The 16487-nt window shown below is 49.6% G+C and overlaps 1 protein-coding gene across 3 annotated transcripts in view; it reads right to left on the bottom strand.

Annotated features, from left to right (window-relative positions):
• Positions 1–846: 846 nt before the first annotated feature.
• RPRD1B (regulation of nuclear pre-mRNA domain containing 1B) overlaps positions 847–16487 on the bottom strand; it is a 40898-nt gene continuing 25257 nt past the window's right edge. For 2 of the 3 annotated variants that reach the window (XM_020811593.3, XM_020811594.3), the window contains exons 5-7: positions 16119–16245; positions 14450–14625; positions 847–2956 (exon numbers count right to left, since the gene is read on the bottom strand). In XM_020811593.3, the coding sequence (XP_020667252.1) occupies positions 2807–2956; positions 14450–14625; positions 16119–16245 (453 nt within the window). In that variant the 3' untranslated portion in view covers positions 847–2806. Of the gene's footprint in view, positions 2957–11675; positions 12306–14449; positions 14626–16118; positions 16246–16487 lie in introns of those variants that run through there. The other variant, XM_020811595.3, reaches the window with a different exon arrangement.

Raw genomic sequence — 16487 nt, 5'->3', positions numbered from 1 at the left:
TGTCCAACTAGAAGGCGAGTTAAAAATTAGGGGCAAAGATTGTTATTTTGATAAAGCGCTGTGTAACTAACTATAATTTCATCTGATAACTTTAATACTGGTTGTTCTGCTTTTCATGTCCTCGCTGCATTATAACTCTGTCAGAAGTTCACTGATTTTCCTTTTATTTCTTTTATATTGTGTCTTCATTTCATGTAATTTATTCCTTGTTTATCTGCTGTGTTTTAAATAAATCTTCAGATGAATGGCACCTGTGACCACATCATCTCTAACTCAACCCTGCTTTCAACTGGAGGTGGTGTAGATTTCAGCTCAGGACCTACCAGCATTTACAAAAGGGGTTTTCCTGCAGTGGAGGGCGTCCTTCTCTCATTAAAGAAAAAGGACATCTCACAGCAAGTTCAACGCTTCTATCTCTACCCTAGCTGATGGCTTTCTCGTAAGCACTCTGCTACCTGAAAGCAGATTTCCAGCTCCTAATATCCCACATTTAGTATCTGAAATTCTGCAGGAGAAAGGACTGCCAGCTCAGGGCAGACACTGTAATTCCGACCCCTCTTTGCCGTGTGCAGAGAATCTCAGCCTGTGACTTTTAAATCATCCCAACCTCTGAAGAAATCAATATGAGCCTGAATTGAACTCCACAGGCTCAGAAACTCTGCTGAAGGACTAAACACCATTGAATGAAGATCAAACACAGCTATATTCTGAGTTACAAGCGCAAGGGCTGTGCTTCCAATACAAAGTTCGGAAACCATCTCCAAGTGCTTACTGCCACTCCGGCTGGCATTTCATGGAAGGCGGACCAGAGCTCCTCTGTTACATAAACAAAATGTCACTCTCCCGTTGGATGACACTCTCTTTATTCAAAAATATATTTATGAGACATTTCAGAATATACTGCTGCTAAAACGGCAGCCTATATCTCTAAATTTATCTCTAGATCAATTCATATACAGATTTAAGAAAGCGCCTTGGGAAGAATCGCCCTCAACACGCGACCACCCGGAGCGGAGCGCCACTGTGGCCCCCCACCTCCCGCCCGCGCAGAGGCTCCAGCCCCTCCCAGAACCTTCGCACAAATGGGTTTCATAGGATTTTGGGGACATTAAACAAAACAAACATGGAACAGCCAGGCTGCCAACATTGTGCTGCTCTGTCATGGGCTCGGGCACACACCCACACACACGCTTACACGCACGCGCATACACACGGGGCTTCTCCGACAACTCCAAGATTGACCAAGGGAAGAGGCATCCAGGTGGAAACTCGAGATCCGCAGGCGAAGCATGTAGAACTCAAAACTGCCCTGTGGCTGCCCTTTGAGAAGAAATGCAGTTTGGAGGGTTGGATCGGTTGGCAAAGAAGCCAGGATGTCGGTCGTTTCCAGGCCAAACGGAAGGAAGATGCAAAAGTGGCAAGAGACCCCTCAGCAAAAAGCCAAGGGGAAGGCCCTTCTTCTTTCCTCAGAGACCAGGAAGGAAGGAAGGACAGCCACCGCAACCCCCGGTGCAATGGCTGCAGAGAGGTTGGGAGACCTGCTTTCTTTTAAGAGGACAGAGAGAAACCCCCAAACCATCCGTCAGTGCAAGTGTAGATTTAAGTCTTCACCCTCCACCTTCAGTCTCTGTGATGCTTTGGACGTTGGCTTCCCCAACCCTTGGGCACGCTGATGGAACTGAAACCCCACCCCCACCCCCACCACCACCATCCAGCCTCCCTGAGATCTTCCCAATGCCACAGGCTCCCGATGCCCACACAACGTGCTGTGGGAGCTGTAGCCCAAGACGTTGGAGAGGGTAACCTTTGGGAAAGGCCAGTCCACATGCACAAACCCTGTGGCCCTGTTTACCTGGCCTGCTGGTAGAGGGGAAAAGAAGAAACCAAGAGAAGAACGTGGACTCCCAACGAGCACAATCCACAAGGAGGAACATCTCCGAGGGAGGCACCTGGTCTTCGAAATGGCCCAAGGCTTAATGCCTAAGAGATGCTCCTTCTAGGACATGTGGGCTTGCCAAATCTATCACAGCTACAGAGGAATTTAATGGATAGGGTTTCAACACCTCTTTATGAGAGGAAGACTGCAGTCCATCAAGAAGGCTGTTCCAAAGAAAGCATTCAATACCAGCTGACTAAAAACCTACACTTGCCGCTTGCAAATGCTGCAGGAGGACCAAGCCGGACACAAGACCGATGAGGGAGGCCAGGCAAAGTGGCTCTGCGAGAGCGGCAAGAGGGGAAAAAGGTTAATGCCGACTGAGAGAACGGCGTTTTGGCCCCTCTTCCCAGAAATGTGACCCAAAAGATCAGATCTCACCCCAGGTAGGGCATGCATCTCAGCCTTGCTGTCTTCACGTAGTGATGCTGCCTGTCTACTCTAGAGTTGGGAGGCCTGGAAAAATTAAGCCTCACACACACCAAACTTATTCAGAAACAACCCATTTCTTTTTATACAGGGGGCGGGGGGAGCAAACCATAAATCAAGTTCTGTTTTTTTTTTTTTTTTTGGCTGAAACAGACACGCACACTTTGTACAGGTGGAGGTGGAAACTGGATGTGTAAAGAGGAAAGTAAAGTTAAATGTTTTGACAAACACGAAGGGGTGCCTTCCTTCCATCACAAGGAGCAGGTCCTGCCGAGAGACCAGAGGACAGCCTCTGTCTGTGTCTGTCTACGCTTCCTATGTCACAGTTTGCTTTGAGAACTGTCCACCATCGCGAGGTGCTCTCTGCTGGTATCGAATGGAATAGGATTTTGGGAGGGGGCAGAGATGAAGAGGGACTGGCGGACACGTGTCCTTAGTGTCCTAGTCAGTTGAGAAAAGGTCCCCAGCAGATGGCAAAGGAGCCAGCCCTCCGGTCACGTTGGGCAACAGCGACAGGTCAGGCAGGCTCTGAATGTGGGATTTAAGCTCTTTCCGGACCTGCGTTACCCGAGCAAGCTTCTGCTTGTACTCCTAGAATCAGAAAAACAAACAGAACAAAAAGAAGGCATTAGAATCAGCCCTGCGGATCCTGCCTCAACGTCCCTCCCTGCTGGACTGCACCTAGGCAGCCCACCCAGGGCTCTGTCTACTTCAGATGCGAAGCTGGCTGCCCCGAGCCACTCGCTGGCTGGCTTCCCACCCTTCCTGCCGCTTGAAGGTTGGGCCACCATAGACACCAAATCAAATCAATCAAATCAAATAAATTTATTGTCATTGTAAGTATATACACAGTATACCCATACAATCAAATTCACAGAGACACCCAGAGACCAGACCCACATGCACACACATAAAAACATCCCCAAACACTCCCCACCCACTAAAAATCCCACTGGAAAACATAAAACTTGGGTCAACCTGGGTCAGGGAAACCAACCTGTGGATCGGAGAGTCTTAGACCAGAACTTTACTTTAGTTAAATTTATACCCTGCCCCTCTAGACCAGGTCTACTTGGGGCAGTTAACCGAGGGGGTCATAAAAAGGGTGACCTTTCATTTCTCCCTTCTCTGGCTCATATCCACGGTGAAAGGGAGGCCGTTCAATCCACACACTGGTTACTGCTGGCAAAACCGAGGTGCCTACAAATGGCGACAAGGGGCAGAAGAGCTGGGATGGGAGGCCGGGGGGGGGGGAGCTGGTTTAAGTCCCCGAGCGCAGAAAGTCCTGCTTGGATCGTCTGTGGCTCCCACGGCTGGTTTCACAGGAGACATCACGACAGATCCACACTGCATGTCGGAGAAGACACCAAAGGGCCTGTGGCAGAGACTACGAAACACACCGCCTGCCCATTAGAGGACACGGCGGGGGTTAAAAAGTAGTCCACCACGACTAGATAGGCGGGATATAAATTAAATAAATAAATAAATAAATAAATAAATAAATAAATAAATCATCATCATCATCATCATCATCATCATCATCATCATCATCATCATCATCATCCCAGGTTTCAAAGGGGGGGGCAGGCCGCTGGAGTGGGGCTCCAAGCAGAGAAACAAACTTGCTAGCTCAACCATGACAGGGTTTCAGGCTCTCCAAATATCTCCCAGGCTGTGGGGATCCTATGGGCACATACCACGTTAAGTTCAGCCCCACGTGTGCTTGTAAAAGAGGCACCCCTAAGATAACCAGAGGCCTCGCTTCCCAAGGAGGCGATCTGGGCGGGACCTCTTTTCAGCCAATAGGCGGAAGGGCCGGGTTGAATGCTACTCCACAAAAAAGGGTAAAACTGCCCTTCCAGAAAGATGACGGGAATGTCAGGCCGAAGGCTAAGCTCAGAGTCAAATTCTCTGCAAGGGTCCGCTTTCTCTGCCCAGGGAATCCCACGGGTCCTGCGGTGCAAGCCCCCTCCCCGAGAGAGAGGCTGATCGCTTCAGCAACAACTCGGTCTCAGGGACTCCTCAATGCTGGCCCCTGCCAGGACGACAGGGTCCTTTTTAAGGAGAAAGGCGGGCTAGAAAGATTTTCAATAAATAATAAATAAAAATACTCCTTGTTTTCACTCCTGTTCAACCACGTTTACTCAACCGCTTCCCACTATCCCCACTTCCTTCCTTCCAAACAGGATGCAAACAAGCCCCATTCAGAAGATATGGACAGCTGACTGCCCAACTGTCAAGTCAACAAATGCTCCATAAGACTATTTATTTATTTATTTATTATTGAATTTATATCCCAGGAGTCTACTCAGGGTGGCTCACAATACATTATAAACAAAACAGATTTAAAATCTACAATACAGTGGTGACCCGCATAACGAGCGATTCGTTTAACGACGAATCCGCATAGCGATATGTTTTTTGCGATCGCAAAAGTGATCACATTGCGATGTTTTAAATGGTAAAACATCACTTTGCGATGATCGGTAAGCGTTTCACTTACCGATTTTCGCATTGCGATGTTTTTTCTAATAGCTGATTGGCGGTTCCAAAATGGCCACCGAGTAAATAAAATGGCTGCCCGCTGTGTTTTCGCGCCCTTTCCTCGCTTACCAGGCAGCGAAAATGGTGGGCGCATGGAGGATCTTCGCATAATGGTGACTTTTTTGCCCATAGGAACACATTAAACGTGTTTTAATGCGTTCCTATGGGCTTTTTTGCCCCGCATAGCGACAAATCCATATAGCGACGATTTTTCCGGAATGGATTATCGTCGCTATGCGGGGCACCACTGTAATGATATAATCAAGATGGGAGGATAAACAACAAAAAACAAAAAAAAAGGTCAAAATCATGTATTGGCAGGAGGGAAGACCTGCCTAAAGAGCCAAGTTTTTAATTGGCTCTTGAAAACACCCAGCGAGGGTGCCAGGCAGATCTCTGGCGGCAAGCTATTCCAAAGTCGAAGATGAAAAGGTAAGATAAGGCCAGGAAGACTGAATCTTTTCCAAAAGGACCTCTGTGCATCTTTGGCAAAAGGTTCTGGGTTTCCAGGACCATCTGGCTGGCAGAACCCTCCATGGAGGGCAACCATTATGCCAGCATGACAGACTTGATTGTGTCCCTCTGGCGTGCCGGCCACATTTGCTGCAGGAGCACCAAAACGCTTTCCCTGACTCCAGCTGACACACCAAAAGGGACTTCCTTTAATGTTCTGCATCTCAACTGCACAAAATTCCTTCAATAATGTTCAGAGGAGAGCGAGCACCGGCCAGATAGGAAAGTCACAATGCTATGACATCCAGATACCCTTCACCGCTTGAAGGAGCCTCCCATCTAACAAAAGGTGCCAAGCTTACCTTGATCAGGGTTGAGCCCAACAGCCTGAAAAGTAGTTCCATCCCAGCCTGGCTTTTTTGGAAGGAGGCCTTAAGGCCACCTGGGTGGAAGTTCAGACCCATGTCCCCTGTGCCACCGAGAGAGCAGCCTGAGCTTATGCCTTTCCTTTCTACCCAGCCTTTGACCCCACACAGAAACCCATAGCCACCCTCTGCCTGAGAAGCCTGCAGCTCTAATATATATAGGTCCTTTCTGTTGGCAGGGAGCAAAAAGAGGAAAGTCTGGAGAATCTTCATTGGGCAGAAGGTGGACAGCTCTTTTGGCTAGCTTCTGTTTAGGGCTAGCGGTGAAGATTCTGTTCTAGAAATGAAACCTCTCGTAAAACCAGAGGCTTTACAAATGGGGGAAAAACACAAGCAAAGCACTGTCAAAGTTGCAATTAGCTTTTTTCATCTTAATAAAGCGATCCCTAGGAAATAGTTGCATGGATCATTCACATGCGTGTAGGCACACACAAGAGCTTCCCATCAGCTAAAATTAGGATATTAAATAGCATGAAATGTCTCCTACGGTATTTATAAACACTGCAAAAACTTTCCAAATAAAACTTTGCATTTTTATTATATCACTCAAACCACGCTGGATGTGCTTTTCAAATCCCCACCCAGAGCCCGTCAATAAAACCTTTTCAACTGCAGTGTTTTGGCCCCTGGAAAATGTTTTGAAAGAGAGAGGAGTGGAAGGCTTTCCAGAGCACGTTCGTTTGTGAAGCCTTCCAGCAGCCCTGTGTCACCCACGGCTTTGGGCCATGCATTCCCACCCTTCTGATCCTGCCCTTCAGGAAACAAAGTCCCAAACATTCTCTAAACAAAGCCGAATAATTTTGCCCCACTTTGTCACCGAATGCATTTTCCAGAGCGACTGGTGGGCCTTGCCAGTAACTCCCCGCATGGTCTTAGAGGGACAAACCTTAGAGCTTCCAGGGCAGAAAGCACTTCTAACGAGGAGAGCAAGAGGATGGGGGCGAGGTGGGGCACCTTCAAGAGGTCTCCTAACCAAGTTTCCACTGAGCCAAGGACTCAAGAGATTTGAGTGGTGCTCACACGCAGGCACCTCACAGAATGACCACAGGGGCGACTGGGAAGACCGCCTCTCCTACATCACCCCAAGAACGTGGTGAGATTTATTTATTTTTTAATCCACCCAAAACCTTTGCCCACCTGGTCATCTAACACAGGCCGCCTTAGCAGGGTGGGGTGGGGTGTTTCCTATAACCTGCTCGTCTGCTGCCCAAAATACTTCCAACTGGAGAAGCGGCCAAGGGGCAGCCCTGGCAAAGCTTCCTCCATGCAAATACCAGGCAGCCCCAGCCTCTTCCCTCAAGGGCGGCGATTCACCCACCCTCTTCATGCTATCTCTGCCGGATTGCAGAGGGATGAGATGCTCTTCAGCTGCAGCATGCTGTCCTTTGGCCCCGGCAAGAACGGTGACCTCCCTCTGGGGGCCAGGCAACTGGATGCACCACCAAGGAGGAGAGGGAGAGGGAAGACCAGGGACCCCAGGTCCTTCCAGATCCACAGTTTTGTGATGCAGAAACTTGACACAACATTTCACAACTAAAGGCATCTTTGCAGAGACTCTGTGTGTGTGTGTGTGTGGAAGGGAGGCATTGTGGTTCAGTCTATTAAGCTGCCACGGAAAAGCCCCCCCCCCCATTAAGGAGCTCCTCCGGGTTGCCCCAAATAGAGATAGCGAGAGATCTTATTGTACCTAAACAGTCTTGGAGACAGGAGGCCGATACAGCTGAGTCTACAGATAGCCCTTCTGCCAAGAAGCCGCTGCTTAAAAATTGTAGTACATGAGTCCAGAAGACAGTGATGGATGCTGTGCTTGGAGAACCCGGCGGCGGAGGAGAGAAAGGAGGGAGGGAGGGAGAGAGGTGAAAAAAGAGAAAGGAGGAACAATCAATGTTTGTGGCCTCCCCTCCCTCCAAGCGCAAGGCCCTGAGTAACCTGGTGATGCCTGTGATTTCTATCACCTCTCCTGGGAGGATTAAGACAGGCTGAAGAGGAGGAAGACAAGAGACACCCGGTTGGAAACACAGGCAGGCCCCGTGTTCCTAGGGAAAGGACCCTGTGCCGAACTCAGCCCCTGCCGTCAATCTTTTCCACTCTCCCAACACCTAGGGTGGGACGGAAGAACAGCTGGTTCAAGAGGAAGGACAAGGAGGGGCGGGGTCCCTCCTGGAAGGGCTTTGGGTGACGGGGATGGAAAATCAACACCTCTCCATTCTTTCACGAGCAATACGCCCACACTCTGCAGGACGCCACCCTTGAGAAAATACTCTCTCCTTCCCCTCAACCATACCACTCAAGAAAGAGCAGACCTAGTATCAGAGGTATTTAAAAGCCAAGGGGAAAAAAGAGGAGAGTGAGCTTTTCTCCCCATCCACACCTTCAAAAAAGAAAAAGAAAAAGAAAGGAAGGAGGGGGTCTTTTCCTATCTCCACCCTCCCACAATGTTTTCCTGGCCTTCCTCTTTCCAGGCTGTGGATCCTTGGTTGCTTGTCCTAGGCACCATCCAAGAGGGTCATGTTTTCCATGAACAACAGGAAAAATTCAAGGTCCCTTCTAGGTCAGGCTGCTTAGAAGAGGAGCTTCTACAGTAAAAGGCATTTCCACCACGAGAAAACATCTGGCTCTTACCCCAAAGACTTTGGACGCGGAGCAATTCCTTTGATCAAGAGACAGCAACTGGTTTGAAAACAATTGTTTTAGTGATGAATGGACCTGATGCACCTGGTTTTAGAAATCCGAGTTTTGCTCTGCACCCCCAAGACTTACACAAATATTTAGACTCCAGCGCCATCTCCAAACAGCTGCACAAATAAGCCCCATAAACCCCAACAGAGTTTAGGTTTGTATTTTCCAAAATAATTCCCGGAAATTTGGACACACATTTAGACATGGAAGCCAGCCTTAGGAACATGTCCACATTTATAAACACCCACGGCCGTTTGTCACCTAACAAACAGCATATCAGCAGTTGAGTGTCTAGCCGTCAAGAAAAGGCTGAGAGAGTCACAGGGCCAAACTTCCTGCCTTGAACACACCAAGTAGCTTTCGGGAGCTACTTTTTCAATGAAAGGTATTTGAGACACAAGGGGTGACTTTTTCATTTCTAGCGAATGAACTGGAAAAAAGGAATGGGTTTCCAGGGAACTAGAACAGAACGGCTTTCTCTGTAGAGCAGCCCAAATTAGCAAAGTGGGGGAAGGAGGGGAGATCTTTTAGTAGGAATTAGATGAGCCCTTCAAGTAAACTGTTGCAAAATGAGAGCATTCCCAAACCATGAAGAAGTATGCCATGGGGAGCAATGAGTTGGACCAGAAGCCCACAAGGAAAGCCTGGGAAAATGGGAGCTGGAAGTCATCTTAAGAGTTGCCTCAACAGAGCCTGCCAGGTTTGGTTGCTGCAGGCCACTCCCACCCCCAAACACCAGGTGTGTTGGGACTTCAACTCCCATCAACCGCAGCCAGCACAGGAAGTTACGGCCTGTCCTCATAAAAGTGCCAACTGCAGCCATGAAATATCAGCCAGTGGATAGAAAAGTTTGCCATCTCTCGTCACATTAAAATCCCGGATCATCTGCTGAAACACAGCACATAAAAGCATGCTGCTAAAAGTGTGCTGCTTATATACCGCCCCATAGCACTTCAAGCACTCTCTGGGAGGTTTACAAGTTAATTATGCAGGCTATACATCCCCCCCCAGCAAGCTGGGTACTCATTTTACCGACCTCAGAAGGATAGAAGGCTGAGTCAACCTTGAGCCGGCTACCTGGGATTGAACCCCAGGTCGTGAGCAGAGTTTTGGCTGCAGGACAGCCGTTTAACCACTGCGCCATATAGCTCAGTTAAAGAATCTGTTGGCAGCATACGTGAGCACATCCAGTAAGGAGCACAGAACAGTTATTAGCAATGGCAAAAAGTTCATGAAAACAATGCTGAAATAGTCCCACAATATACTACAAATTTCCCCGGGTATAGTGATTCATTAGGAGACTCAACTGTTGTAGTATATTGTTAGACTAATTCAGCATTGTTTTCAATAGGTTTTTGAGAAGATAAAGGAGAGGTGAACAGGAAGTCCTTCTGATTCAACCAAAACCCAACCTCATCCATAGATACACTGGGAGAGAAGGCCAACAAGGAGGGAGAAAACATGACCAGTCAGTCAAGCAGAAGAGTACTTGGTCCCCCCCCCTCCTGCGAGGCAGCCTTATTTGAGGACTAAAGAGGCAATGACCAATTTGCTTGGTTCACCCCATGGAAATGACTTCCCAGTATGGCTTGCCTTCAAAATCTCCAAAGCAACGCCATGCAACCATCTGCAAGGAGGCTTAAGCTTCATGGAGGCAAACCTAGGAGACCGGCAACCAGCTCCCAGCGTTGGGGTGAGTGTTCCAAGTTTCAGAGCTGGAATCAGAGGAGGATTTTAGTATTACAACGTCTTTTCCCTGTAAGGCTCTCCTAAGCCTCCTGAGTGATCACAGCTGTTGCTTACACAGGAGTGTCTGGCTTGCTCAGTTGCGTGGATGCTTTTCTGCCCGTTTCCAAATACTATTCTTCACTCTGGCCAACGTGAAGCGTCTGTTTATTTCCCGACATATGCTGGATCATCTCAATTAACAGGAAGGGCAGTTGTAGAAGGACATTTGGGGGCCATGAAGCCTCTGCCAGGGAAGCTTACCGGAGAGTTTTGCAGGCTTCTCCAAGTATCGTGGCACCCTCCCTCCCCTGGTCAACTGGATGTAAAAAAAAGGCTCTCCCTAGGGCTCTGCCAGGGCAGTTTGCACACTGAAAAAGATGCATCCCGGCTGTTTGAACGGCTGCTGAGGCCAGTCACTCCACACAGCTCCTCTAGCCTATGCAGAGAGATGTGCAGGAAGGGCTGACTTAAGTCCTCCTTCAAGAGGCACCATACAGCAAGTTGCCCTGTCTTCAAGGGAACCCGGATCACCCCACACTAAGCTGGCCCAGCGTCAGTGGTCAGCACAACAGAGCCGCCACCACCGCCGCCAAAACCTACAACAGAGCACAGATGCTAGGCCACTGCTGCCATCTTTGGTTGGCCTTGAGCAGGTAAGTTCCTGAGGCCGACCAAAGAGCCCGAGAGGTTCCACTGGCCCAGAAACCAGGTGCTCAGACAACGGGGAGCCGGTGGGAGGATTTCTCACCACGAAAGCGTAGTCAGTTACCACCACCTTCTGCCTCCACTGATCGATTTCATTTCCCCTGCCGGAAAATGCGCTTCTCAGGGGGAGTGTCACCATCAATCACAGGAGAAAGGTAGAGAGATAAACCTGCCAGCCCCAGTTGTGCCTCTTCATTGCAAGTGCTGGGGCTGAAGCACGGCCTTGTTTGGGTAGGAATGGGGTGCTGTTAGGAATGGAAGAAATAACCTCAAGGGGTAAAGGTCGGGTGCTTGGGACCCACCAAATCCTGCAGCTGATTCACAAAGAGGGGAACCTATTAGGCTGGGTTCTTTTACTACTTCCAGACAAACCAGTAATTTCAGTACAGAATCAGCGGCCACAAAATAGGAGTGCCAACCACCCACTGGATCTGAAAGGCATGAGGCCGCTTCATGAACAACAGGTCTAAAAGCACCTCCACCCAAAGAAAACCGCCTGTAACTTCATTTCATAGAAAAATCCACAAAGCTGCTCCTTCTGCGAAAATGAAAACTACAAAGTTTCAGAGAGATTGGTGCAGTACTTTTTGGGCAAAGGGGGGGGGGACCTTTAAAAGTGTGGGATCAAAAAAGGTTCCACACACACACACACACCCTTTCTTGTAGGCAATTTGGAAAAAAAATCAGGAAATACCCCAGAGATGCTCAAAGTGACCATCCTGCAAAATGTCACAATAGGCAGAGGAATTAAAAGAGTTCTGATGAACGCAGGACAGTTTTGCAGCTTTTAAAAAATGTTTTATTTATTAGATGCTGAAGGTACAGAAACATTGACACCTTCATCCTGGAAGTGGACAGCTCACACTTTCCAAAGGAGGAATCTGGAAGCGCATACAGTACACCCTGCACACACTCCATAGCACATTAACCAAGTCCCCACCAAATGTCCCTGCGCTCTTATTCCTTAGAGGCAGACACACTGAATCGCAGCCTATGTTACTCTCTTCCTTGGCCTTCTCGAGAACGGCTGCAAGGGCCAAACTGGTGTTCCACTTGTGAAGCTGGAACTGTTTTCAGAGCATGCAACCTTTAAGAGAAGAAGTCACACTGGAATCTGATTTAGCCCCCTCACAAGACACCGCTGCTGGAGAAGGTACAAGGTGTGACTTTATTCCCCTCTCAAGCTGGTGATTCAGCTTCATCTGGCACGTCTTTACATCTCCCAGCTAGCCTTTGGGTCTTGCCGCGGCAAGGACAGCGGCCGGTCCATCATCACTAGTGTCTGGCATCATCCCATCTCATCCAACACAGTGTCCTGGCATGACTGATGCTTTGGAAGGGCAGTTCCCAGCAAGAGTGTTCAGAGTCCCAGAGCTGGGCTATTTCAGGATCTTTGGGTCAACAGGCTGAAATGAGTAAACATTGGCAACTCTTATGTAAATAAGGTCTAGATGCAGAATTTGCCTTGGCTGATGAGCAGTCATGTCAGCAGCCTCTAAATTACCCTTCTGATGTTTAGATAGTTCGCTGTGGTCCCAGAGAAGGGGATTAACTATTTAAACCGCTTGATCAATGAAAAATCACTCTGAGAATCTGAAAACCCTGAGGACATACAGTTACTTGCCTTATTTGATCAGAGCACAGCAGACCTTTCCCTGACTTATAAAATAAATCCTCTTTAGGGGTTGCCAGATAGGAGGCCAATTTCTCTTCTCAACCCATTCCAGAAACAGGACAAGAAGCAATTTTTCATCAATTTCTAGAAGGAAACGGTCTTAGTTTTTTTGCAGCAAAACAACATCAAGTCTGGCGCCCTCTTAAAAGATGAATACTGTACATTTATGACACCATGACCTTCCAGCCCTAACAAACTGTTAATCTTTAAAAGATGTATCTGTTAATTTTTATAAGGTAGAATACATTGTGCATCTGGGCATTCTGTTCTCATGCTTTGGAAGTCTTGTGTCATGAGAAGGTGTAACAAACAAGGCTTTTCATCAGAAGCCTGCACAGATAAGCTTTTTAAACAGATGGCTTGAAACCCATCATCGCGCTTTACAGTTTGGTCAGCGTTTCTCATCCTGTCCCTCACATTCTTGTTCATAAACCCTTTTGAGGCTTGAAAGAATCCAAGAGAGGAGACCTTCGCCCTAAAGTCATTATTCCCCTTCTCTCCGTATTTTGCAGTCACGTTAACCAACAAAGGAAACCGTCATCACCTTTTCAGCTAGGAAAGCCCGTCCACACGCGTCCCAGGCACAACAAGGGCTAAGCGCTGCTCTGCCCTCGTCACCCCAGAGGCCTGGAGAACCAAGGCCACCTTCGGCCCTTGCAGAGGGACCAGAAGGTGGGCAAACAGAGGCAGCCAGATGGCCAGTTTGTATGGGTGAAGAGGCCAGACAGGGGACAACCCGGCATGGCTGAGCTTCTGCCATGACTTCCTGAGCCCAAGTCCAGCTTTCCTGATGTCAGACAAGAAGTTTATTTTAACTGCATTTTAAAATCTATATGGCTTCCCTTCTTACTCTTATAGGTTCGGTTACCAGTCAATTCTCAGCATCTAACAATTTCTCTTGCAACTGAAATGCAACCACCCCTGTAAGACCTGAGGAACCACGTATGAGTGAGCACAAGAGGAAAGCCGGGGTGAGCAAAGGCGACAGGCAGCTTATGAGAAGGGCAAGGCAGGCCTGTGGCTGCAGGCGGGACCCCCGCAGGGGCATCCTGCTCAACGCGTGCCCTCCTTCTGGACAACTCTGCCCTCACCCGCCACTCTTACCCCACCCAAGAACAGCTGCTCACAACCGTCAGGGCATGGACAGCCGTAGGAAGCCACGTCATGGGCTGCCGGGGGCCAGTGCACCAGATGGCAGAGCGGACATACAAGCAGAGTCATTAATCACATTTCTGGATCAGCCTTGGGCTGCGCAGCCGAACGCCCGGCCTTGCCATGAGGAGTGCCTTCCAGAGAGATGACACGCGGCCACGCTCACAGCCATTTTTCCTTTGCAACTGGACAGCCCACGGTAACAAGGCCATGAATAAACATTTGTGGCCCTGATCAGCAACGGTTGAAAAGGCATTTTGGGCACTCAGCTGCATATTGGGTCAGGATCAGCTCGATCAAGGACGGCCAGGTGCTCAGCTAAATTGGAAACTGGGCACTCCAAGAAAGGGGCGTCTCACCATCTTAGCACAGAGATCCTGGAAGCCAAGCAAGGCCCCATTGACCACAGATCAAGCACGCCAAACTTTTTCCCCCCTTAAAAAAACCCAATGATGGGTAATACTAGCATGATGTGTACTGGACTCTCAAAGAATGGAAACCCCACCGGGAGGCTGACCAGACCTGCCCATCAGATCAACCCGGGTGCTTAAATTGTTTCCTGCAAGACAAGCTGGGTTTCTTAGCGTTTTGTTCTTCTACAGAAACACTTCACGGGCGAAGCCGGGACTTAAGTGGCCACAGTGCAGGCTTGACACCCAATCTTTCTCATTCCGGACGGTCTGGGAAGGAGAACCGACCGCTCGGCAACCAGGCCATACTCACTTCCAGCTTCTTCTCCTTCTCTGTCAGCACATCCTTCTGGTTCTGCGTGTACTCAATCAGCATGCGTGCCAGCTGGCGCCGGTCCTCCAGCTCTGCCGCCAGCCGCCCATTGTACTCTGCCAGCAGCAAACATGCCTCGTCCACAGTCTTCGAAAGGCGTTCAGCCGCCTCTTTGTCTGCGCACAAAAGGTGGCAAATAATTTACATGGGCTCCATTTGAGCCCTTTTGTGTTGAGGACAAAAACCAGCTCCCCTCCCACCAGCTGCTCCCCTGTGATGAATTCCAATTGAGGAGAAGGCACAAGTGCCAATGAATCCGGATCTTCTTTAAACAGGGCTAGAGAAAGACAAGGACGGACACCCGAGCAATAAAAGCTCCTGGGTTGTTGTTTCTTCCCAGGAAAACCAAGCAGGGGGAAATAAACCAGGCAGCCATGCGCCGCGGCAGGCACTTTGGCTCACCCAAGAGCCAATCAGCCTGGGCTCAAAAGGCCAAGGGTTAAGGAGGAGGGGCCAGGCCGCAGGACGCTGGGACGCCGGGTGGCCCTGTCATCCCTTCAAGCCCCTGCTGGACAGCTGGCAGCGGCCAATATCACCTGCTAATTGTCAGCTATGATAATAAGGACCATCGCCACCAACATCACAGAACTGCAGAGCTAGAAGGGACCCTCTGGATCATTAAGTCCAGCCCCTATAAAGGAGGTCCAGTGGGGAACTGATTTCCCCACCCTCTGGGCTCCACAGCCAGGGACCTAAACCCTTGAGCTCTCCAGCAACGGACAAACCATAGGCGCCTTTTTTTCCCTTGCCTGGGAGGTCTATAAATCTTGCAATTGGCTGGAATTATTCAAACAAAGACTTAGGCTTGGATACCCAAATGAATTTGGACATGCTTGTCAATGATGGATTGGTTTAATTCTGGGATAAATCCTTTACTGGAATAAGGTCAGCTATGAGGAACTACAGGCTTCTGTTGTTCGCCCAGGAGTTCCATCCCTCTTGGGAGGACTCCTAGGGAAGTCAAACACCCTCTCGAGATCCGGCACATTCCCTGCAGAGAGGGCGCTGCAGTAAAACTACATGCCAGCCAGCTGCTCTCCTCCCTTTGGGGGTGGGGCCCACGAGAGAGTGCCAGAGTGCCAGACCAGGTACCCCAGGGACCTGACTCACTAGAGAGCCCTGCCCGCCCACCCGTTATCTAGCATCGGGTCCCACCAACTGAAGCCCCTCTGCCTGGTGGGCTCTGCTCAGACGACCCTTCCCAAGGTCCAGAAGGGAAGCCACCACACACCTTCATTGGGGAGGCACCGTAAAGAGCAAGCCTTCACCGGCACTAACCTCTTCGAAGCTCTGCCCTGACCACACTCTACGTGCTTCCCCTTACAGGGCAACGGCCTGGCCTGAGAAGAGAGGGAACCGTCCATTTCCCTGAGAAATGAGGAAAGTGTAGTGACCCCCTGACCCACGGCAGTCCCCAAAGCGAGTGAACTGGGTAGGGCAAGCTGGCTGGTGTTGGGGAGGGCAAGGAGCCGTCCGCTTCCAGTCCAGACTGGACCAACCCCAAGGATGAAACAGCAGCCCGTCTGCGAGGCCCATCTGGATGCCACCTTCCAGGTACAGAAAAACTCCTGCCACACGCTCGGCACTCAAGGGCGATTTAGAGTCTCACCTGTAATCTTCTCTAAAAGCGACACGTCCTGGACCTCCTGGGGGAGAGAGGCAATCTTCTGCCGCACGGTGGCGTCTCCGGAGGCTGCATTTTCCAGGTCTTGCAGGGCTTTGATCAAGTCCTCGGTCTGCAGAAGAAGGCCACAGTCACCACTCTGCAGCACCACAGTCACTCCACGGGTACCTCTGCAAGCCACGGCCACGTTTCAAAGAGCCTTCAGCACTCTGCAGTCCTACATTTCCTAAGCTAGTTCACTTGCTTCTAGAAACAATTCTTTTGGAGTTGAAAAACAGCCTCCAACAGTTGTTTTGCTGTCCTTACAAAACCACTTCTGGGCATCGGTAATCCAGCAAAACATCTCATTCCCAG

The sequence above is a fragment of the Pogona vitticeps genome, chromosome 4 (assembly GCF_051106095.1).
Source record: "Pogona vitticeps strain Pit_001003342236 chromosome 4, PviZW2.1, whole genome shotgun sequence".
Classification (NCBI taxonomy): Eukaryota; Metazoa; Chordata; class Lepidosauria; order Squamata; family Agamidae; genus Pogona; species Pogona vitticeps.
The sequence above is the reverse complement of the archived record's forward strand: the minus strand, read 5'-3'. Positions and strand labels throughout refer to the sequence as shown.